The 24,819-nt window shown below is 36.6% G+C and overlaps 1 protein-coding gene across 3 annotated transcripts in view; it reads left to right on the forward strand.

Moving 5' to 3' along the window:
- Positions 1-23,538, forward strand: part of PCMT1 (protein-L-isoaspartate (D-aspartate) O-methyltransferase) — a 35,003-nt gene extending 11,465 nt beyond the window's left edge. For 2 of the 3 annotated variants that reach the window (XM_042795861.1, XM_033011552.2), the window contains exons 2-8: positions 268-372; positions 1,577-1,608; positions 3,346-3,450; positions 6,911-7,031; positions 11,645-11,730; positions 13,273-13,442; positions 21,269-23,538. In XM_042795861.1, coding sequence (XP_042651795.1) covers positions 268-372; positions 1,577-1,608; positions 3,346-3,450; positions 6,911-7,031; positions 11,645-11,730; positions 13,273-13,442; positions 21,269-21,281 — 632 coding nt within the window. In that variant the 3' untranslated portion in view covers positions 21,282-23,538. Of the gene's footprint in view, positions 1-267; positions 373-1,576; positions 1,609-3,345; positions 3,451-6,910; positions 7,032-11,644; positions 11,731-13,272; positions 13,490-21,268 lie in introns of all 3 variants that reach the window. The other variant, XM_042795862.1, reaches the window with a different exon arrangement.
- Positions 23,539-24,819: the final 1,281 nt, after the last annotated feature.

Below are 24,819 nucleotides of genomic sequence, written 5' to 3' on the forward strand. Positions count from 1 at the left end.
CTGTTTTCAGGAATATCAAAGGTTTGCATGAAGTTGAGTTTTTCTAGGGAATAGATCTTTATAAATGGTCTCTATGGTAGTTTCAGAAAAGCTGGGAAAGTCTTGTTCAAAGTTCACTGGCTTGACCTATGGACCATGGCTTAAATTCTAGTATGATGAGAGTGTGTTAGAGAGGCTAAGGTAGCATGATTTCTCACAATATTAGGAATATATTAATGTATTTCACATGCCTTCAATTTCAATATTTATATATTTATTTATTTGTAGAAAATGGAATAATCAAATCAGACAAGGTATTTGAAGTAATGCTGGCTACAGACCGTTGCCACTATGCAAAATACAACCCTTATATGGATTCTCCACAGTCTATAGGTAAGAGAATCTTGTAAAAATGATCGAGATTGTTCTAATTTACATAACTTGTGACTGCCTTGGTCATATATATGTTAAGAATGTGTTTTTGTTTTTTGTTTTTTGTTTTTTTTTTTTTTTTTTTTTAATTTGGAAGCTTGTTTAGTTCTTTACCAGTTTATTCAATACCTTTTAACTAAGTTTTAATTTGTTGTGGAATGCAGTTGGTGTACTTAGATGCATCAAGTAGATATTCTTTATTCATTATTAATATGTGCAAATATGTGTTTAGTTTTTAAACCACGGCAATTTGTGGTGGTGCAGCTGATGTTTAATGACTTAAAATCATTCATATCCAATTTATATCAGGAACAGCCTCTCTCTTTACAGAAATGATTCAGTTAAGATTAATGCAAAGTTTCTTAAACCTTTACATGAGACTTTTGTAATATAAAAATAGGCTTTAAATGGGAACATCTACTGATAGGACAGTTGTTTTCCATCCAGATCCCAGTTTTATCTTTCCATGACAGGAGAATTAATTATGTGAATGTATTATTTTTTATTTTTCTTTTTTCCACTTCTTATTTTTTCTGGTGAGAACTATTAATTGTAATGGAATTTTAGTATTTGTATAGAAAAATTATTGACTTTTTTCTTTAATCGTGGGTGGAAAAAATTATGAACTATATTAGAATTTTATTAATTGTATAGGAAAATTCAAAAATCTTTTGATACATACATACATCACAGAAACAAATATAGGTGAGTGTTCCTTCATGCTTTCTCATAGGTGTGTGCTCTTTGCAAAACAGATGAGGTTATTGTCTCTGAGTTCTATGGTCCCCACCACATCAAACTCAAACTAACAAATTCAAGTTTTTATGTAGGTACCAAGTGAAAAAGGCATTATGTTATTCTGCGAGACATTACTCTTCTAAATTCAACATACTTGATCAAGCTAAGGCAATATAGTGACAGAAAGGAGATTGTAACAGATCAAGGATAGGACCCTCTTTTTTTTTTCCTGCCCAGAGTTGACATAAAATAGCTTGCAGATGATGTATCTTAACTCACTTCTGAAGTGGAGTACCTTTTGGGGTATATGTATAGTGCCGTGAATGAGGGTGATAATTAAGGTATTGCATTTTACAGTCAAGATAAAGATTGTAAGGTGGTTGTCTGAACAACAACCAAGATTTTCTTCCATTCTTTTGTTTTTCAGGTTTCCAAGCAACAATCAGTGCTCCACATATGGTAAGCTTTAAACTTGGGTGATTAGGATAGGTGATTTTGTAAGCATCCAAATGATTCTGAAATGAAATATTTATTCTAGCAAATTTAATGAACAGTTGATTGCAGAGATGCTGTTGTGAACTGTCTAGCGGGTGGGCACTGAGAAGACTGAGCTAGACTCTTCTTGGAGACATACAGTGATAGGATGAGGGGTAGTGGACAAAATGCAATGTGGGAAATTCTGATTAGTTTCTAGGGTGGGAAAAAAAAATTCCACTGAAGGTAGTTAAGCACTGGAACAGGTTTTGCAGATTGGAAATTCTGTTATTTTGAGATACAAGGAAGCTGACTAGACAGGGCTCTAAGAAGCCTAATTTAAATTACCCCTCTTTCAGAGGGTTGGACCACAAGATTTCCAGAAATAATTTCCAACCTAAATTACTCTGACTCTGTAGTTTATAAAAACGTAAGAATTCAGGAGTGGATAACAGTGATTTCTATGGTATGGTATTGCAGTAATGCCTTTAATTCATTGGACTGGAAAAAAACCTCAGCATTGTACTGAGATGCAGGTTTTTTGCCAAGTGGTGTGAGACCAGGGCATTCACAACTAAGCGCTTCAGTACATAAATCTAGCACAGACATAATTTTTCCGTGTTTCTTTGAGATGAAAGATTAGTAGAAGCATATCGTTTGTCTTTACAATGTTTAGAAAGTGTGAAAACATAGTTAAAGTCTGTTCCTCTTGATTAAAAACTACTTAGGTTAGAATTTACTTAGTTATCAATATAAAAAACCCCAGGAATTTCATATAGAAATAGTAACTATTCAAGGAAAGCGAGGAAGAACTACTGTGGCTAAGGGAGAAAATACTAACTATGTTTTCAAAATTTTAACTCACCTCAGTCATTATCTTCGAATTTATCCTATGCTTAGCACTAGTAGTATAGCAAGTGTTAGAGGAAAAAGGAAATGTATCCTCTAAGCAAATGTTAACAATAAATGTTCTCTTTGTTTTCCGGTTGTGATGGTTTAAGCCATAAGAGTGTGGTAATGGCTATATCGGAAATATTAAAGAATTTTTTTTTTTTTTACTGTGTAATCTAAGCCTAGTTTGGGCACTGATTCACCATGTAGGAAAGCAAAACTCATGAAGTATGTCTAGACTACTGCATTTCATATATAATTCTGGCTCTCTGCCTTTTAAAAAAAGGCAACTTCTTTTTCCTACTCCGATTCAGAAAGTGTGAAGGTAATACAAGAGATAGTTTTAATAGTCATTTTCCTTGATGTTGCAGAGCTGCTTTCTTCCTAGATAGCTTCTGTCCCAACTTATTCCAGTGTATATAGCATAATGATAAGCTAAATTGTTTATGGGCCATATACTGCCAGAACAGGAAGAGCTACCAGACCTGAAGAGGATTAAATTGATTTACTGCGTCACTCCTGATAGCTATATATAAACAGAGTGCGTGCTAGAAGCTTGAATGGTCAGATGAGTTTATATATACTAAAACCAATATATATATATATATATATATATATATACACACACAATTTGTTGAAGTCAATGAAATAACAATGATTGTATCATGTAGTTAACTTCCCCCCCCCCCTTTTTTTTTGTAAAAGAAATTAATCTGCAATTTCTCACACAAATTCTCAGTGCATTGGCCAAAATCACTGAAGAAATTAACACATATTGGGTAAAATAGCCACTTAACATTTTGAAATTTTCTGTCTGTCTGATTCTCTTAGCACGCATACGCTCTTGAACTTCTGTCCGATCAGTTACATGAAGGAGCCAAAGCACTTGATGTAGGGTCTGGAAGTGGAATCCTTACAGCATGCTTTTCACGAATGGTGAGATACTTAGTTTAATCACTTGACCATCAGAACTGTTTGAACTGCAGCATAACTCTATATTAAAGGGGGGAAAAAAGTTTCCTTCATATAGTGGAATGATGTATATTATACAAAAAAAATTTACTCTCCTGGGTGTGATTAGTACTGATTTCTCACCCTAGCTGATACTAGATGGTTGAGTTAAAGGGTCCAGTAAATCATGAGATGGTGAAGAAATTGCCTAGATGGGAAGGCTTTTTTCTTGATTACATTCGAGTGGTTGTTATATAGTTTGAAGGAAGGCAGTGTTTGTCTTGTCCATCCCAATTTTTATGTTATCTTATGTAGCTATGAATGTTCTCACTGTTATCAATTGTCATGTGTTCCTGCTACAATGAGAATTTAGTGAGACCTAAAAAAATCCTGTTTCCACAGGAAAATGCATTGTAAGTATATAAATTGTCTTTGAATTTAACTTTTTTTTTCTTATTATTGTATTCTATACACATCATTATAGGTATTCATTTAATCTTTTTTAACTTTATATTCTTTTTACATCTTCTCCAAGTAACTTAATCTCTGGGTTGTTCAACCTGTACATAAGGAGTTCTCTGTGGTGCCACCCTGTTTTGCATTGGGAAAAAAGGTGATATTTGTTTCATGACAGCTATAGCTACAGTACTGTTAAACTAATTTATGTAGTGGAATATAGTCAGTTCTTCCTTCTCCGTTCCAGGTCTTAATCATTGCCTTGTAACTAGCAGAGACCTTCATTAAACTGCTAACTAGATGTTGGGTGTTTTTTTTTGTCTTTCTGAGAACTTAATCTGGAATATAGTGATGCATATGATAAAATCTCATAGGGGTGTTTTTGCTACTTAGTTTTCTGTTTTCAAGCACTGATCTGTTGAGTCTGTGATCACTTCTGGTTTCCTGTGTTAAAAATTAGATAAGAATGTTTAGGACTGGGCAGTGCACTAGTGAAAGTATTTAGGTTTTTTAAGTGCTGCAAAATTTAAAAAAAAAAACCACCACCAACAAAAAAAAAACCAACAAACAAACCCCCCAAAAAAGGTAGTTGAAATAAGTTAACCAAATTGAAGTTTAGAGCAAATCTTGAATGTTACTTATTCAACTTTCTACCTGTTATTTTTGGTCTAGCTTTGTAGTCAATAATCAAGTGCTAGTAGCATGCCTGGGAACTCTAATCCTACGAATGTTAAAACTTTTGTTGAAATTACATATATTTCTCACTAAAAGGTTACAAACGCATAGAGGAATAGCCATTTTCAGTAAGAGATGATAAGTTGTGGTTGTGCAGGGTTCGGGTTTTGTTTGTTTTTTGTTTCTGTTTTTTTTTTTTTAAAAAAACAGCTATATAAGAAAAGCTGAAAACATCTGCAGAGAAGTCAGGATTACCACAAAAAGGAAATCTCTTTCCAATTTTGCTGAGGTTAATCAGACTCTCTTGCCATATGAATGTCATGTTCCTCTTCTGAATCCTCCTTGGTGGTACACTGTGGAATGCCTTACAGACATGTGTCTTGTGAAACACTGGATAAATGCTTTTGTTCTGTTTGATAGCATTGCTGCTGTGCACTATGGATCTTGCTTCATCCACCTGAATGAATGTAGATAAGGCAGTATGTACTGCTCTTTTCTCTGTCAAGTTCTTTCTAACAGAAGAAAAGCTTGAAATTAGTATATTGTGGGGAATGATGGTGAAGTGTTTTGCTATAAAAATTAAATTGGGATGTGCTTTCTGGATCACGTGGATGTTACTTCACAGTCTACTTGAGATCTAGAATGAATAGCTGACATTTGTGGCACAAGTACCTGAGTGCACATTGCTGTCATGACAACTTTACTCCAATGGTGATAATCTCATTTGTTGTACTTCTGGGAACACTTTATGTTTATTTAGACTAGTAAAGGGTCTTTAAGATTTTTTGTTTGGGTTTTCATGTTAAACGGCTGTGATAAACTACATAGCATACAAAGTTAAATTATTCGCTTTTAAAGGTTGCTGGCAAATTAAATTAATTGTAGTTTACATCCTGTAAGTACTGGAATTATAGAAAGTGAGGTATATTTTTATTCCAAACAGACCATGGAGATCCCCAAAATGGTGCCATTTTGCTACTGTTTCGATTGCACACACTTTGAAGTTCCAGGGTAATAGAGGTAATTAATGAGGACTCAGAAATAACATAATGGACTGTGACATGCAGCAGGAGGAGCTTACTTTATATCAGGCTATTTCATGCTAAGAACATTTCTCTAAATTTAAATTTCTGTGACATTACCCTTTGGACTATACTGGATCTTTTCTGAGCTTCTGATATATCTGACTGGCAGTCATTCCTACAAATAGCAACCTGTGGTTGTCATAGTGAAAACTTGCCATGTGTCTTGCTCTGTTTCAGAGACTAGGCTGGTGGTCTTCCACTTGAAGAAGAAGAGATAATACTGCTCTTTTGATGTTTTTAGCATAGGACTTGTCCATAATAGAAAAAAAATCCCCATGATATTGATAAACAGTTATGAACTTTCCATGTCTTAGCAATATGAAAATGTAAGATACAGAAACATAACCAATGTATTCAAATGTGTCCAAAGACAAAGTTCTATGACACCTTGGGCTGCTAGGATATACTCTGCCATTGTGTTCTTAGAGCTGGATGCTGTTCAAAATGGGCAGATTTTAAGATCTGGATTCTTTTTCTCCTCTCTCTAAGATTGCAATAACTTTTCTGGAATAAAGACACAATTCTTGAAGAAATATTTGTAATGGAGAAATTCTTGTTGTAGGCCTTTTTTGCCCTCAGAATACACAGATCTTTCGTGACCTTTTGTGAGCTATGAGCTCTCAAAAGTTCTACTCTTCCTGTGGAAGAGAGCTGTAAATCTGAAAGTAGATTCATGAATGCAAGGGTAGGTGGAACGTAGTCCTTGGCCTTGACTGTTAATTGCTGCATTTGCTTCAGAAAGAATAGGGCTCTTGACATAGTTTAGAATAAAATGCATTAGTTGCTATTTTCCTTGAAGTAAGATCTTCTCTAGAAAAACATTAATCTTTAAGTAAGTTTATTCAATGTGAAAGAAGATTAGTTCTAGTCTTTATCCTTGAAGTTGTTACTTTCTGTTGCAGGTAATGCGAACACTCATGATCAGATTTAACTTCTAAAAATTCAGAGAAGAAATCTCCATTAATAGTATAACTTAACTGAATCACATATCAAACAGATGACTGTAACAAGCATTTATAAGACTGTACTGACAAACTTTAATTACCAGTTGCTTCTAGCAGTCATGATGTGTCATTCCAAGCAGTAGTTTTAATAACATTGGAAAAATGTACTGCCACTTTACTGTTTTTGGTTTTATTTTAGAGAAATAGGCTCAGGAGATAGAAATACTCATTCTATAAATAAATCAAAACCAGCAGAAATTATTCAACTGTGTATTTTCATTCCAGGTTGGTCCCAAAGGACAAGTTGTAGGAATTGATCATATCAAAGAACTAGTAGATGACTCAATAAATAATGTCAAAAAAGATGATCCCACATTGCTGTCTTCAGGAAGAGTGAAACTGATTGGTGAGCATCAGACTGATATACTTACTAATTAAACTGATATTCTTTCTAGCAGCTGGTTGAAAACGACTGAAATTGGATGTGATTAAAAATTTTAATTTAAGAAGTTAAACCAAAGAAAGAGCGAAATGAAAATTAAAAAATCCAAGTCGTCTTTAGCCCTTTTGAAAGATATCATCTTCACGCAGTTTTGAGACTATGACTTCTGGTAATCTTAAAGAATATGTAATCATTCTGTTAGAGAAGCTTAACAGGGGAGTGTTTTCCAGTGTAAGTACTTTACATGCTGAAGGTCTGTCATGTTAAATTTTCTATTTAAAATTGGGTTTGAATTCACAACTTTTCATGAATAAATGTACTGTCATCTAAATTTGAGCATTTTAACAAAGTCTTAATACTTCTGATATAGTAATTGAGAAAGCTGCACTCAGAATCAAGTGGAAAAACTACTAGTTTGGCAGTATGAGTCACTGAAATTTATTTTACTTATTTTTAAAACTAACAGTATTTGTATGTTAGAGAAGTGATTGACACCAAACTAATTCAATGAGTTACTAAGAGGAAATAATGGAAAAATTATACAAGGACAGTGAATTATTTTAAATAATACTTTTTTGACTAAAACGAAAAATATACTTTTTTCTTTTCTTCTTTTTACAAGAACGCTTGGAAGAATGATTATTATGTGATGTTTGGCACTTACCTTAATTACCATTTTGATTCTTGGTCTTTTTTTGTAAATGAGGGATTTTTCTAAAACTTTTTTAAATAAGCCAATCGATACCTGTACTTGTACACATGTATAAAATGCAGTGTTCCTCACTGAGAACACTTACACCTTAAACTGTCTTGGAAAAGAAGTTAAGATTGTTGGGGCTGTAGAGGGGAAATGGGGAGCATTTTGGATTTCTGCTTCTGTTTATACCTGAAACAAACACTGATGCTCTTGGGGGTCTAGAATTCTAACTAATCATCATCTTCTATATTATGTTTGACTGTAAAGCAGAATGACTAAGCGACTTCTGAATAGTTTTGTTGTGAGGTACATTTTTAAAAAGTACAAAAGTGCTACTTGTCTGTCTGTGAATTAGGTGGAAAAGAAGGATGTTTCAACTGTGATCGATTCCTAGGAGCTCTTTGTGGAGCTAGAATCCAGACATTTTTTTTTTAAAACAAAACAACAGACCCCAAATGCTCTTCTCCCTAATACACAAACAAAAAACCTTGTAAACCCTGGGTTGATTGATGATGGGAGCTGTGTGAATTAAGACTAGGTAAGTCAGTTGCTGGCTTTTCACAAGTATGCTTCAGACATTCTCCATTGCTTTGTCATACCTTAGATATGCCATAACTGCATTTCAGAATCATTAACATTATTTTGGAGTGTGTCAGTAATAGAACTGCACTGAGAACTTGGGAATAGGTATACTTAGAGTATGTTTGTTTGCGGGGGTTTTTTGCCTTTTTTTGGTGTGGTTTGTTTTTTCTTAAAATCAGGAGGGTGCCTTTGAGGTGAATCTGTCAACTGCTTCCACTTACCACACTGTGGCTCACATGAGACTTACTCCTGGAGAGCACAAACTTTGATTCCCTTTGGATGAAACCAGACTGGATATTGTGTTCAGAGAAACAACCAGATATGTTTGATGTGTTAATGGATATTAAGCCCATAAGACTAGAACTAGACCATAGCTATCATTCTGAAATGCATATGTTGCATGGACATCAGGTTCTCTGCAAAAGCCATTTCGCTGTATGGACCCGCTTCTATTGTACTGCACTATTTGCTGATGCAGACGCAGCCAGAGGGGATGAGGGTATTCTGACCACATTGAAGTAGTTTTCTTCTGTTTCTGTGCTCATACTAAAACTGTGTGAAACAGGTCTGCATAGAGACACTGAAGGCTTGACTACCATCATCAGCAGATCAGGTCTAGGTTCAAAAACCAGCTGCAAAACCCTTTTGTTTCAGAAAGTTCTGAAGCTACTTTCCTCGCCCCTCATCACCACCTGCCACCACCACCATGATTATTTCATTAACAGGCTGCATGTAACTAGAGATCCAAGTAGGATAGGTGATGGTATTAAGGATGTAAACACAAGCTCAAAATTCAGGCTGCTGCTTCTCCTTGGACATTAAATAATATAATGATTTGAATCACACTGGATATATGAATGCCAATTTAACTTTTCTTTCAATCTTCTGGATATCTAAAAGTGTATTCCCATTGTGAGTGCATATATACCTGTCTACTGTAGCCAGGAGAGTTTTTGTGGATGTTAAAAGGGAAGACCCGTGCTATGGTTGATGAGTATAAAGGAGCATGATTTTTTTTTTTTGGTGGGTGTGTATTGATTCAGAAAATGGTAGCCTTGGCTTGGACTATTGACTCTAAGAGCAAAGGGTTTAGAAGTTTTGGGTCCTTCTTACCACTGTCTGTGAAGAGGTAAGATGTGCAGAAGTCCCATTCAGACTTCTCTGGACAGTCCATAAGGTGCATTTAAGTCTCAGAATATACATCTTCTTTTTCAGAAGACAACTTGTCAGTTTTTCACAGCTATTTCTTCAACTCCGCAATCTCTTCTTCTTTTGCCAGTAGTACTGGATTTCAGTGCTACTGATGCCTACTGCCCCATGTCAGGGAAAGATGTCTGTCTCCCTGTGTAACTTATATTGTTCAAAGCAGTATCTGTATGTTTGAGCTAAAGAAGTCTTTTTCCATTGCATTCTCTGATGGAACAGTGGTTTGATACAGTAATATAGCACTACTTACCCCTTAGAGGAAGGTATACTGTGCTACTAAGATATAAGCAAATATAAATTATTTATTTGACTGCGTTGAGGTGGTTGTTCCAGTAGAACCCACTTTGGCAGAGTCAGAGAGGTTAAGCCATGAAAACACTGAACATTTCATTACTGGCAACAGTAATAAAAAAAGTTTAGGGGAATTTGTGATCGATAGGCATAAGTTCTTGGTAGTTCTTGGCTTAAGCATTGGTAGTTCTTGCTTGGCAGCTTCTGCCTCTGGCCCTTGGTTGGAGCTTGTGCTGGTCAGAATTGATGATATGAGGAAATAAGTTACTGACCTTTAAAGGATTTCTCAACTACTGAGAAAATGTGCTTCTTCTTATAGTCCTTAAGCTTTGAGTGTAGAAGGTCCTTGCAGGGTCTTGTTTCATGACCTAATATGAAAGATGGCAAACTCCCTAATTTTAATTGTTTCAAGGATCTGTCCAGATTTTCCTGCACAATCTTGGATACTTAAAGGTGCTGTTGCTGTCCAGGTGTCCTTCCCTATCACTGAGGTCAAAATGAAACCTGCTATGGCCACCATGTATTTTTCCTGCCTTGTGAGTTGTTGGAAAGCAAAAAGTTGTCAAATTTTCAGCCTCTGGCATGGGCATAGAGCTTCTTTTGACTCATTCAGCCTTTTCATTAACCTGTGATAATAGTGATTGCACAGAAGTCAAAGCTCTGTCTGAAGACAGGAACCCCCAAACAACTACTTGTGCTGAGCAAAGGCCTATGTTTGTTAGCTTCCATCCTTTTTCTTGACTGATTACTGGGACTTCTGCACTCACTAAGTATGAATTTATGGATGTTTTAGACTCACTTACTACTTCTGTTCCTAAATAGCTCCAGAGAGAGCCTGCCTAACTTGCTCTGAATTTCCAGTTGGTTTCCTGCAAATACTGTGGATATCATGTTCACATCATCTTCTTTCATACCTTAACTCAGGGTCTAGTTTAGTTTGGAACATTTCAGTGTCTTAAAAAACCCAATCTGTTCCCCTTTCATCCTGTGTAACTGGAATGTTATGAGACATCTGTGATAAGCTGATTCTCTACAAGTTCTCCACCAAAGCTGAACCCGTGTTGGTAGCCATCTGAATAACTTAATTATTCCTAACATCTTCCAAGCAGCCGCCTGGGGCTTTAACCACAGGTCTGACCTGGCTATCCGTGTTAGTCCAGCAGTTGTCTCCTGGAAAAATAGTGAGACCTATCTGCTGCCAGAGGGGTGTGCGCAGGAGCTAGTGTGGTACTGCAATAATATATGAATGTGGGTGTGGAGTTTCATTCCAGCTGGTAGTACAGTTACAGGTGTATAGTCCATGTGAATACTTGCTTTGTCTTTTCCTCACCTTTGGAGTCTTCTGATATGTGCTTCTGAGATTTAATGCTTTAGACTTATGATTTACATTCTATTTAGGAATGGTGTGTGTGAAGGCAAGGCAAGGCGTATGTACTAAGAGGGTAAATGAGGGGGAAAATCACCTGCTTTGGAATTATAGGGTACATAAATACTTAAGTATCTTTTCTGGGTAGAATGTGTGTCTCCAAAAAACTTTTGTTCTAAATCCATGCTTTCTAATTTCAGATGCTTCAGTAGCATTTTGTATCTTTTATAAGTGTGTGTATGTATGAGGGTGTTTTGTTGTATCTATTTTACAATTGTGTTAATATTTTTAAACTAACTTCATCATGTTATTGCTGCTCAGCAGAATTGTAGTTGAAATCTGAGCATAGCTTTTTATCTACCTATAGATATGGCAGATTAGCTGTTTCCTCCACTCCTTTTGAAAACGTTAAAAAAAAAAAGTGTTTTCTTGCAGTGGGAGATGGAAGAATGGGATATGCAGAAGAAGCTCCCTATGATGCGATTCATGTAGGAGCTGCAGCACCAGTTGTGCCCCAAGCAGTAAGCCTTTATGTTTTATATGTGTGATTTAGTAATCCCTTCTTTGCTGTAAAGACCATTTTACATACATATACGTGTAAAATACTTGGTAGACTTGCACTGCTGGGAGTATCAGTGGGTGGTGTGGTATTACTGTATGGTGTGGGGTTTTTGTTTCTTATAATTGGGCTTCCTGTTGATTTGCAAAAGCTGTATGTTCTAATAACTCTCCTGTCTCCTCTAATTAAACATATTTTTAAATTACTTTTGCACAACCCTCTCTTACAACAATGAACTGGAGCATGTTATTTGATAAATTAATTTGGTTTTATCAGCCACTGAATTAGAAAACTGAAGTATTTGTTTCCCAGGTTCCAAGAGCCTGTTGGAAAAGTAATGTGCTCAGCCAGAAATACCAACAGTGCCATGTGCTTGTAGCTTTCAGAGTGGTTACAGGGCAGTTCTTACTAGAGAAGCTGAAGAGTAACTAGGGGCTTTAGAGTGTGCATACATGGCGCCCATTCTTGCAGATACAACTGGTTTTTTCCCTCTCCTTTTCATCAGGTGAATGGGAATATATAGCATGACTTTGATATGCTAGATACCAGTTAAGTTTTTTTAAATCTGTATTTTAATGAAGGATAGTGAAGGACTGGAGGTTTGAGGTGCTATAGAGACACATTTCCAGACATTGGCTGTTGCTTTATTTTTATTATTTTATTTGGGGGGGTGGGGTGTGTGCCAGGAGTCTTCCCAGCAAAGTGTTGACAGCTGACAATTTAAAAGGTAATTTAAAACTTACTAGTGAATGAAACCGTTTTTAATTATAACTTTTGTTAGTAACAGGGATTAAGATTTTTTTCATGGTGTCTGGGAGGTACTGAATTTTGCTTGAGACTACTTTGATTAGTCTCCTTCTTTAATTATGAAAGCAAAAGAAATCCAAGGATTTCTCTGTTACTTGTCACTTATGTTACTCATATTCGTGTATTTTAGACTAGTTTCATAAGATGCTGTTCCATTCACAGAATGGAAGAGAGCTGTTGGGTGGTGAGTGTATTGTAGACAACTTAAAATTATTTGAGGAAGCTAAATTTAAGATTTGAGATTTGTGAGGTTTTTTTATTCTGAGGGTTTAAGGGGAGATCACTTAACTGAAAAATATTAGACAACGAGCCTGTACTGATGCACAATAAATATCAAATGGTTAAAACTGGCAGTTTAGAGAGATTGAATCTCCTGTAAATATAATTTGTGACTTACATGTTTTCCCCCCTCTTATGTAGAAACTAAAACTACAACCAGCGCAGTTAATCCAATTACTATTTTACCTTCTGTGGGAAATACATTAAATTATTGTGAATGTTTCTGTAATATCAGTTGTACCATGTTGTTGTAATACTCTAATTTTCAGTGTATTTTTTTTTCCTAATTGAAGTAGTTATCTATTGCATAATAGTAGATAGATAAATTGTGACAAAGCTATTAATCTAATGTAACAAACTTTGAATCCAGCTTCTCTGAAGTGGCTGGTTACACTCTAATTTCTGTGTTGTGTTCTAGCTTATAGATCAGTTAAAGCCTGGTGGAAGATTGATATTACCAGTTGGCCCTGCAGGGGGGAACCAGATGCTCGAACAGTATGACAAACTAGAAGATGGCAGTGTCAAAATGAAGCCTCTGATGGGAGTGATATATGTGCCTTTAACAGATAAAGAGAAGCAGTGGTCCAGGTGGAAGTGATTTTCTGTTCCACTTACTTCTTCCACACACATGCAAGGTGAAAGGGTGTGAATTTTAAGCAGATAGACTGCAAGGCCTGCCTTTGCTGCTGTCACTGCTTTCTGCTCCTCCATACCATGAAAAGTGACTCAGTCTGCATTACTACATCACCAAAAGGAGGTTATGCTAAGTCTGAGTTAATTTAAAAGCAGAAGAAAAATATTGCATGGGTTGCACTTTGTCTCTTTCGGATATGTTTTGTCTTTGGTCTGTTGAAGTCTTTGGCGTGTTGAAGTTTCTTATTTGTTTTTTTTGAACACAGTATTTTCTAAATTTAAACTTCCTCTCTAATGAACTTTTTATAACTAGGTTGCCAGTAATTAGGGTAAAGCGTAAAATACTACTTAAGAATAAATGCTTTGTCCTATAAGTTAGTGGTAATTGGGTGTTCATTTATTTTCCTGAAATGTCACAAATGAAGAAAAATCTTTGTAAAATCCTTTGTGGGAAATATAGATAATCTTGTGAGCACTTCCCCTCGGCCCCAAATAGCAGAAAATAGAGAAGGTAACCCCTTCTTCCCTAAAGTATAAATGTAGTTGAGTAGCATTCAGAAAATTTTCTCAGACATGTTACTAGAAGTCTGTCATCTGTCTGTGATGGGGACATATTTGTGTTTGCCAGCACAGCAAACTCTAAAGGCCTTTCTAGAGGTAGTAAACCTTTCAATTTGCTGAATTGAATGGCCAGTAACATAGACATAACACAGCTGTCAGCTTAAACCATGCTAGGCATTAGTATGTGAATGAACAAAGCAGCAGTCCTGTTTTGCTTCCTGGCAGAAAATGCTTGTGAATGTATTATCTGCGTTAATGAAGTGCATAGATGTTTATTGAGTTCTGAAAACAACTTTTCAACTTTATAACTCTTAAGCATAGATTTTGGTTTGTTTGGGGTTTTTTTGTTTTTGTTTTGTTTTGTTTTGTTTTCCCTTTGATATTCTGGAATATAGCTTGTGTACATGAATACTTAGAGTTTAAGCTGTCAAAATGTCCATAAAATGTACAAATAAAGCAGTTTGCATTACTGCTGCTTACTGAAACTTCATTTCAGTGTTTCTTGGATTACTATATAGCCACCATGTACAAACTACTCTTAGGACAACTTCAATGAGTTACTGTTTAGTTCAAAGCTTGTGAAGTGTGCTTGCTATTCAGATTTTTTGTATTTGTGATGCAAATTAATATTTTGTCCTTGAATATTGCCAGTATTCCCTTAGTGTGGTACTCGGGGGCAGGGAGGTGTGTGTGGGGGTGTTTCCTGCCTCTTGTAAGGCTTTGGAAGTCTTGCTTTGTGGTTGGTTTCCTCCTCTGGCAAATATGGAGGACTTAAATTCAAATTTGGAGTTCATCCTCTAGAAAAGTAAAGTATTCTTCTGAAGCCTTCCTTTTTCCAGAGAAATGTGTACAGTTTTTCTGCATTTCCACATAATTTGATTATAGTAGCAATTGATTTTTTTCATAGCAGCAATGTATGTTCAATAACACTATTTATAAGAAGGGTTCCTGGAATGGCAGTGGTTATTCTTTGCTGCTAGTGAAGGTGGTGTAGTGTATAAAGGACTAGAATTCTGAAGTCTTTGCATCTCTTCTGTGTAGTATTGTACTCAGTTTTCTCTGCTAGCTCAGGAAGAATAGATTATCTTTGGGCCTTCTTCAGTCACGAGTATTGTGGAGGTCTTTTCTCCAGATTTTCTTACAAGTTGTTTTTTTGTTTTATTTTTTTTTTTTCTGAAATACTTCTTGATTTTATTTATTTTTAATTTAAGTGTTAAGAATATGCCTTTTCTGATAATACCAATGCAAGTGCCTGAAGGGTTACAGTGGCATAGAAGCTGTTTATTGCTATGTACCTTTAAATTTGGTTCAGATTTGGAAATCTCTGTTAAAGAAAATCTCAGAAGTCCACTTCTTGTAATGTTTGTTTTTTCTTTAACTGTCCTTTTTGTGATCTGAAGAAAATTCCCATTCCCTTCTCAAGGATAACTTCCAGTCCACTCCCGACCCTACAGGAGGTCACATCTGTCTCTTTTGTTGTTTTTCTTTATTGGTGAGTCCAAAGTGTATGGTCAGCCAGATGCTGCTAAGGAAAGCCCTAATTATAAATCAGCATTTGTTATCTACGTTAGCATCAACAATGAAAGAGTTATTTTTTTATGCACTCACTATCTCAATTTCCTAAGTTGAAGACATGCGAGCAGAGATCAGTTAGACTCCTCTGAGTCCTTAAATCTTTCTGTAATAAAGAGCGGTAGTGACTCATACAAATGTATGAGACTAGAGTCTCTCATACAGTTGTAAAATTCATCAAACAATCATCTTTTTCAGGGAAGCTCAAGAATCCTATGTGTTTAGCTTGTCAGTGTCTTAGTTTACATCATGTTATGCAGTTTCATTCCTAATATGGATAACTGTTTCATCATATTAAGAATTGGTGTCCCTTCACAATATACTATCGATAGGCCAGCAGCATTTTCCTAGGCTAGCAGACCCTTCAGTTGGCAAGAAAGAAGCCACTTGAATTTTTGTCTAGCCCTTCACATTCTGGAAAAGTTAGTACAGTTCCTTACTAGTGCTGCAGGGTGCTCTTTGCAAAGCAGCACAACAGTGACTCGGTCTCTAAGTGGTGTTTAAGGTCCAACCTGCCTTCAGAAATTTTGCATCATTCTTCACTATGTAAAACGGGAACTTCTAGCAAATAAAAATCTGGACTAGCTGGAAGGAAAAGACTCCTTGGATAAACCAATGTTGTGCCAAATAAAGAATCTTATTTTGCAAATATTATTGTATTTCTGTAAATTTAGTCCATAATTTTCTAGTTTGGGTTCAGCTGCAGTAGTATTTTTAAACTCCAAATATTAGTGGGAATCTTCTCAAATGTGACTCCATGAGACATTTGAAAGTAGAATATACACAGGAATGCTGTCTCTGATACAAAATTAAATGCATTAGTCTACCAGAGATCCAGCAGTAGGTACCCATTTATGTGATTATGCTTGTAAGGATGCTTATCCTTCCACATAAAACTTCCCAGTTATTGTTTTTTTTTTTTTTTTTTTGTTGTTTTTTTTCTTACTGGTAAGTAGGGAGAAGAGCTCTTGCACCACACAGTTGAGAACACAGTTTATTGGCTACCTTATTGGCAGTTCTTGTGTAAATAAGGATCTCTCCGATTTTACTTTTCTGTGAGAGTTCACTTACTACTTCCATGGAGAGACAATTTAAAGAATCATAGAATCATTTAAGTTGGAAAAGACCTTCAAGATCATAGGGTCCAACCGTTAACCTAGCACTGCCAAGTCCACTACAAAACCATGTCCCCAGGCACCACATCTACACGCCTCTTAAATATCTCCAGGGATGGTGACTCAACCAACCACTTTGTGGGCAGCCTGTTCCTCTTGTCTAATCGCTTGTTACTAGGGAGGAGACACCAGCACTCACCTTGCTACAGTCTCCTCTCAGGTAGTTGTAGTCAGCCATAAGGTCTCCCCCTCAGCCTCATTTTCTCCGGCCTAAACAACCCCAGTTCTCACAGCTGCTCCTCACACGACTTGTGCTCTAGACCCTTCACCAGCTTCATTGCCCTTCTTCGGCCATGATCCACCACCTCGATGTCTTTCTTGTAGTGAGGGGACCAAACCTGAACACATTATTTGAGGTGCGGCCTCACCAGGGCCAAGTACAGGGGGACAATCACTTTCCCAGTCGTGCTGGCCACACTGTTTCTGATACAAAGAGAAATAATAGAATAACAATGTAAGGAACACTTAGCAGTGGGTCTCTCTTGCAATCTTGGATTTTATTTCCAAACAGGCAGCTGTTTTAAAAAGTTAACAAACTATTTTTTTAAACTTAAAATATTGCAATAGTACAAACTATTTAGAAGTGTCATGCTAAAAGCATATTTGCTGATAAAATAAAAAATTATGAAGATAGTATAAGCTTTCTGGGCAAAAACTGCAGCGACTAGTCTGAGGCTATTACTGTATCCCAATTATCTGTACATACAACATGATTAAGCAGCCTTTTGGAAAACATTGACTAGGAAATATTTTAATATGTTTCTGCTTAGAAATTCATTCAGTGTTTCAAATGCTCCTGACAAGCTAGTTCTCTAATTTCAGTTGAAATTAGCAGGAATTGTTTGCCCAGAATTCCCTAGGCTATGCAGAGTAATGATTATGGTTAAAGTTTTTATTTTTGGCAAAAAGAATCTCTGCACAAAATATTTTAGGTTAAATTTAAAACTTATGTATTACGCAAAAATACATGTGATGTAACTAATACAGTAGGTTGCAGAGAAAACTCCTTTGTCATTTCAACCTACTCTCAATTTGATGATTGATCGTAGCAAATAAATACTTTGTAACAGCACCTTTCCAGATTAAAGTGCTACAAGTCCCAATACTACATCTAGTTTTAAAATTACAGTAATTGGCTGCTGAAACACATACTGAGAGTGTAGCCTAATATGAATTAGAAATACGGTATCAGTAATGACAGCATATTTTTCATAGATGAACGATGTATCAAAAAGGAAAGTCAAGTGCTGCCTAATGACAAGAAAATTGAAGTGGATCAAAAAAAGTTACAGATTTCAGATAAGTTTATAACTGCTTGTTCAAATATTTAATTTTAATACCCTCCACCAAAGAGGTGGTGACAGATTGCAAAACTTCATGACTTACCTGTATCCCGAACGTCTGTTATTTTTCATTGTTCATACAATTTGTGATTTCTTTCTTTAATTTTTTTGTTCATAAGTAAGTCTACCTGAAATGCTACCTATTAGATTTTTCTGACAATGTTTCTTAGTTTGTTGTTGGAAGCTCCTGATGGGAAGTGTGGAATATTCCTGTCTATATTTTCCCTATTAGCCAAAATTTTTCAAACTTTCTTAAATTTATTTTTAGAATAATAATTTTGAGCTAACGACTTCTGAAATTTGCTTTAACTTGAGCTTATAAAGTTGCATTGCTGCCTCAGTTGACAATATTAGATGAGTGATTTTCCTGCTGGAATTCCAAGGGCCTGAGAAGGACTATTGTGAGGACTTATTAAGCAGTATATATATATTTAAGTTTTAAGCGGGTGCTAGTAAGCAAACTGGAAGGAGTGCATTATATGAAGGTGGAGTGAAATGACATGAGTTGTGTAAGAATCACAGCAAATAATCGGGGCCAGGAAAAGGGAGAAAAATACAAATTAATTAGTAGATCTTTCCTGTGGCTTTAGAGGACAACAGGATGTTTTAACAGGGAAACAGCAGCCGTCTTTTGAGTAATTTTTTTATGCTTTGTAGCAGGATAGATCTTTTACCACTGGGAGGATGGGCCAGATCCTGGCTTTTACCAGTAGTTGAAACCTGGTATATTTCACAGCTGGGCAGCTCCTGATCCCTCCAACCGCGCTTCAGACCAACTGGTGCTGTCTTGCAATATATATTTATGTCTATAAGCTGTTCACATTAGGTGGAAAGCTGAGAATTGTTTACCTACCTGATGATCTAAGACTTTTCTGTTACTTTCTAGTATATATAATTCAATAGTGCGCACATAAACTCATCTTCTCCTAACAGAAGAAAATAGACGCTGCATAATTTTAACACATCATGCAATGGTTTGAGCTGGCATGCTGCTGTTAGATTAATGAGAGAAATCTCCTGAGGGAAGCTGATCCCCTTAATACAGTAAATGTTCTAATAAACAGAATATGAAGATCTTTATTTTGGAAGTGACATCTAGGATATTTAACTTACAGGAATGTTATTATGTGGTCAAGAATAGCTTAAAGCAATGCAAAATACTAACAATTCAAACACTGGCATGTTAGTATCACTTACTTGAATTCTAAGTCCAAATACCATTTTGTGAAAGAAAAGCACCCAAACCCCACACTTCACATATGTTAAGTGCAATAGCAACATTATGCAAAAACCTCCCCAATGTCTGTGTCTGGGTAAAATTATCATGTTAAATAATTTCAGAGTAAATACAGAAATTTTCTTAGGCTTACAATTTCTTGAAGATCTAGCTTGGGTTTAAAGGTTTGATAATTACATGTCACAGTAAAAGGCCAGGCTTTTACAAAGCAGTGAGAGAGTATATGGTGGGAATCAGGATGAAAATCACGTCAGCAATTAGGCATATGAGACTAAACCAGCAGTGGCAGTAGTCATTGCTTACATATGCTTTTTGAAGTTGTAAATATTAACTGATGATGCAGCTCCTGGAAGCATTAAGAATGAATGAAGTACTTGTCCGAAATTCACCGACACTGCATTTTAAACCGAGTATCAGATGTTCATTTATTTTTATCTGTTTAAAGTAAACAAATACCCGTTCTGTGAAATAGGCAAATATGGAGAACTTCCAAACCTTTGGCTATAAACAGATTTTTCTTTACCCCTGCCAAAATGTATTCTTTTCCCCTTCTGCTTTTTTCTGCTTTCTGTAATTACTGAAACACTCTGAAGCTGTACGATTAGTACCTCGCTATTAGAAGGCAGTGCAAAGTGCAAAGAATGCAAATATTTATCACTAACAAATCACAAGGTTTGCATCCCAGCTGCATCAGATAGAAAACTAGTAATTAAAGCACCAGTTGCAACAGTCTTTTCAGTTGCTTTTAAAATGTTTTGCATGCTGTCATTCCATGCTGTGTGATTCCTGAAGGATAATACCTCTGAAACGTTGAAGCTTTTGCTTGTGTGCATATAGCATATTTTTGTGGGTTAGTTTGCATGATAGCTGGAAATACTACTGTGTATTGAGCCAGCAATCACATTAGTGAAGTTTTTCTTAATTCAAAGAGTGTTTGTTTTGGCTAATAAGGGTGATGCACCTACTAAAAGAAAAATTGCAGCAAACTTCCTGTGAGTTTATAGATTGCTTGTGCCTTTGGGAAGGAAAAAAAGGCAAACACTCCTGTTTGAATTTTCCAGCGTTCATAAAGGCACAGTGCACAGTTTCCAGATTTCATGGACTTTTTGCATTGAAGTTAATGCTTTAGAAATGTTTAAACAACTTGATAATATATGATGATTTCACTACTGGAATATGTGTTCTATGGGTTTCTTGTTTCAGTGTGTTTTAAATGTCCTGCAGGAACAAAAGCCTGCATTTTCTAGATTCCTTGTAGTGACTTAGACTTCTTGATGAGTCCTTCCTCCTACCCAAATCTCCTTTTAACATGGACACACCCCCACCCCGCCCCCACCCCTTCCATAACATAGTCTGGATTTATCATAGTTCCTTCAGGAGCTGATTGAGCTCCTTTGCAAAATAAATAAAATAGGTGGTACAAACTGCATGACACTTGATGTGAGATTGTGTTCCTAGCTTGCTTGAGAGACTGCAGCTGAAGCTGAACTTGCCTGTTTGGCAGCTACAGAGAATGTTTTTTGCCAACACTGTCTAGTAAGTTGGCTCAGTTTCTTGCCAGCATGTAGCCAACAGTTTGGATGGCAGGTAGCTGTGTAACTAGCTGTGTGGTGCAGGGGATGTTCATTAAAGCAAATGAGCCATTAAATGTGAAATAGAGGGACCCATATTTCATGATACATCACATAATTGTATGAGATGATACAGAATTGCTGTTGCCTTTCCTTTGTTGTTGTTTTGTTTTTTTTTTTTTTTCTCAAGTGTTTGAAGAGATGTCTGAAGTTTTGCTGATGTGCATGAGCACTTAAATGTAATCTGATTCAATATCAAAACTTGTCAAATACGATTTCTAAGAAAAGGAGAAACATAACTGCATGTGTTTTCTTTCTACAGGGATGAATTGTAAAAGCTACATCATCTTGACCCAAACATAGTGTTACAGTGGACTGCTCATCTCCAGGTCTAAAAGCTTTTTGAAAACCAACAGCATTGCAGCTTGTTTTGGACTTCGTTATACTGTTGTTATCAGCATGGAAAAGCGTGGTGTTTGTTTTATTTTTTTAGATGCTCAAGGCAAATCTGATAAAGAAATGGTGGAAAGTTTTATGTGGGCACTGTTTTATTTAACATGCCTTTATTTTACTGTCATCTGTTCAAAATGAATTTCTGCAAAAGTGCAGATAAAGACCTATAGCTTGTGAACTCTAATTTTGATGGGGGTACTTGAACACTCACTTCTCTCGGCTCCTGTGTCCCTTGGTAAAACTGCTTCTGTGCACCTTATGACACTACGTAGGCAATACCAGGTTTTCTGTGTTCCGGTGTCTGCTAGATGCTACTAAAAGGAGATGAACTTCCTTTTTAAGCTTTTGACATGGTGTCATAGACTAGCATGTAGTAGATACAATCAGCTGCTTTATTACCTTAAAACCAGGCATCTGTATGTATTTAAACTTCAAGACATCAGAGGTGGGTGGCCGCTCTTATTAGACATTGCTGTTCAAGTTGGACATAATAGACATGGTTTTCCCTTTCCTACTAAAATTAATGAATGGAGTCTTGAAACTCTGTTTTGGTTTATAGCTCACTACTGATGGGATACACATGGATTTAATTCCGTAAATGTGACGTAAGCTGTGTCCCAATCACTGAACAGTTTATGCAATGCTGCTTTGCCAAATAAAGTTAAAAGCAAAAGGGGCGTCGTGTGTTTGTGTGGAAGATTAGAATCAGTAGGTAGTAGACTACTGAGATAGGGATTGCTAGATTCTTTTAAAAATAAAAAAAAATCCAGTTTGGTTCTAAAAGAAAGTTACTTTTGGCACAGGCATTTGCTGTATTAAATGTTCTTGGTTTTTAACTGTGGGCACCCAGGAAAAATGATGCCTTTTGAGAAAGTGAATTCTTAATTGCTATATAAGGAAAATAGGATACATGCAGAAGGAATAATGAATCCTGGACTCCGAAGTACAGATAGAGATGCAATTGTTCAGTTTTCATATAGAAGAGTAGTTGGGAGGCTATAAACCTTCTTTCTACCCCAAGTCTTCAGTTTTGATACTGGAAAACATCAACTGTAAAATGTCAACAGCAAATTGCAAAGCAGTACAGTAAGGAGGGCTGCTTTCAGAAAGGGGGGAAGTATGTCCTGAGTCATCTTGCTCAGATTTGAGCAACCAGGAATTAAAGTAAACAGCATGTTATCATTATTTTCTTTTTTTATGGTAGAAAGGATTCTATAATAAAACAAGTTGCATAAAAACAACACAGCAATCACAACAAAATGATATTTGAATTTTTATGGTGGAACCGAAATAATTTTGTGATAGTATTATTCCCTGAAAACGTAAGGGTTAAAATTCAAACGCCTCTGAATATGAGGGGAACATTTTAAATAACTTTCATTTGGAAGATCAGTCCCATCCTATTCCTGTATAAAAGATATGTATCAATTTATTTAGATGTTTGGAAGTTAATGTGCCACCTCCTGATCTGACTGCAGCCTGGGAGCACATACACAAGATTAATCTTATAAAGAAATTAATATAGTGTGTATTCTAGAAAATACAATTCAGAAAAACCCACTTGCGTCTGACAAATTTGTACTAATCCACAATCAACTGTGAATCTAGTTCTTGGTGTTGAAGTGAACTTTCTTAAATGATGCATGCTAATGTTCAGCCTTTTGGTCACTGTATCATTCAATTTGAGTTCAGCTTTATTTACATCTTCTCACTAATTTAATCAGTTAAATGAAAGATATGAGCTCAACTGTATCCAAATTCCTATCTCTGGACACAGTGTGATAAGCTAGCCTAACTTGGAAGAGGTGATAAAGCTGAGACCAGGTGACCTCTTTTTTGGGGAGAACCACTCCAGGAGGTGTGAGACTTCAGGGACCGAGGCTGCTGGGATTAGTGTGCCCATTCCACTGCAGGGGTTGGTGGTAGTCAGGGTACTGAGAGAGAAAGGCGTATCCAGGAGTAGCATTTGGGAATTGGGAAATGAAAACCCCTCTGTGATGGAGCAGTGGTTCTGAAGTAAAAACTTCTTGGAGAAGAGGACAAGTTGAATTGCAGAAGATTTGAAGAGCTTGAATAAATGCTGTGTGAACTGTCGGAATTGCTACTTTGCCAAATAAAACAAATTGAGAGGAAGCCGTATCTAGGTGTCTGTTTGGTTTTGTGGTGTGTTTTGTTGTGGGTGTTTTGTTTGTTTGTTTGTTTGTTTTTAACCTTCGCAGGTCTTCACATGCCCAAAAAGAAAGCAAGCATGTATAAAAATACTGGTTTACTAAATAGACCAGAACTCTATGTCTGTTTTCAGTTAATGTATTGCAGCATATTGCAGCAGTTACCAATCCTGGTAATACCGTACAGAATATAAGTGGAGTTTTACGTGGCTGTTTGGAATTTCTTTTAGTTCACATCTGTGTGTTTTAGGGAACAGGCTGTGTGCGCAGTGTATAAATTCTGCTTGATGTCTGTGGTTGAATCCAGCTAGCTAGGAGCGTGTGATCTGCTACTTGCAATGATTAAATCTCATCTCTTTATAAGAGGTGCCGTGGCGTTTCACTGAATTGTTACGATTACCTCTAAGCCAGAACCACTTGGGAGAACAGATTGGCTGAACCAGAGACAGTCACTTGTCTGGTTGATTCCAGGGATCAGGCAGTAGACAACCTCCAGAGTTGGAGCAGAGGAACCAAGATCAGCCCCTACCTGTATCTTCAACACCCACAAACAGTTGCGGGTGCTCTGCAGAGAACAGCAGTTTGATGTGTTGTATGGGTGCTGTCTGTCCACGTAGCAGGAATTACCTGTTTATTTACTATTTCCATTCAAACTAGCCAGCTGACTTGAGGGTATAGAGACAATTATTTTTTGGGGGGGAGGGAAACTAGCACACAGAGGGTGTGCACCAGTCCTCCTGACTGAGGCCATGTAGATGATTCCTGCAGTGTTTTGCAGTCAGCAAGTTTGAAAGGGGCAGTAATAACGCCTGGAGCAGGGGGCTCTATGCTGTAGGTTATGGAATGTCCTGCTGGCAGCAGTTCTCTCTGCGTGCGCAGGGTTTTTGTCACAGGCTCCAGGGTTTTCCAGTGTGGAGGGACTGTGGAATTAACCATCAGCACAAAGAGGTAAGCTAAAATGCCCAGAAGAAAGTTCTGAACTTCCTGCTAGGAAGAAGGGTGTTAACCCATTCTTACAACAAACAGCAGCGTTTTCTTCTTTTTACTCATTAATGTGCCCTAGGATGTGCTGCAGTTGATTTAAGTGCAGCTCAGAGAAAGAGGATATGATTGCAATTCCATCTTGATTTTGACATGATGCAAAAGATGAGTAATGCAAACCAAGCTTGGGATTTGCATCTCTGGTTCCGTTTAGCTGATTTTGAACATACTGTGATGCAGTTAGGAAGATCAATGATACTAATTACTTCTG

This window comes from Tyto alba, unplaced genomic scaffold (assembly GCF_018691265.1).
Source record: "Tyto alba isolate M040663 unplaced genomic scaffold, T.alba_DEE_v4.0 Super-Scaffold_22, whole genome shotgun sequence".
In the NCBI taxonomy this organism is placed as follows: Eukaryota; Metazoa; Chordata; class Aves; order Strigiformes; family Tytonidae; genus Tyto; species Tyto alba.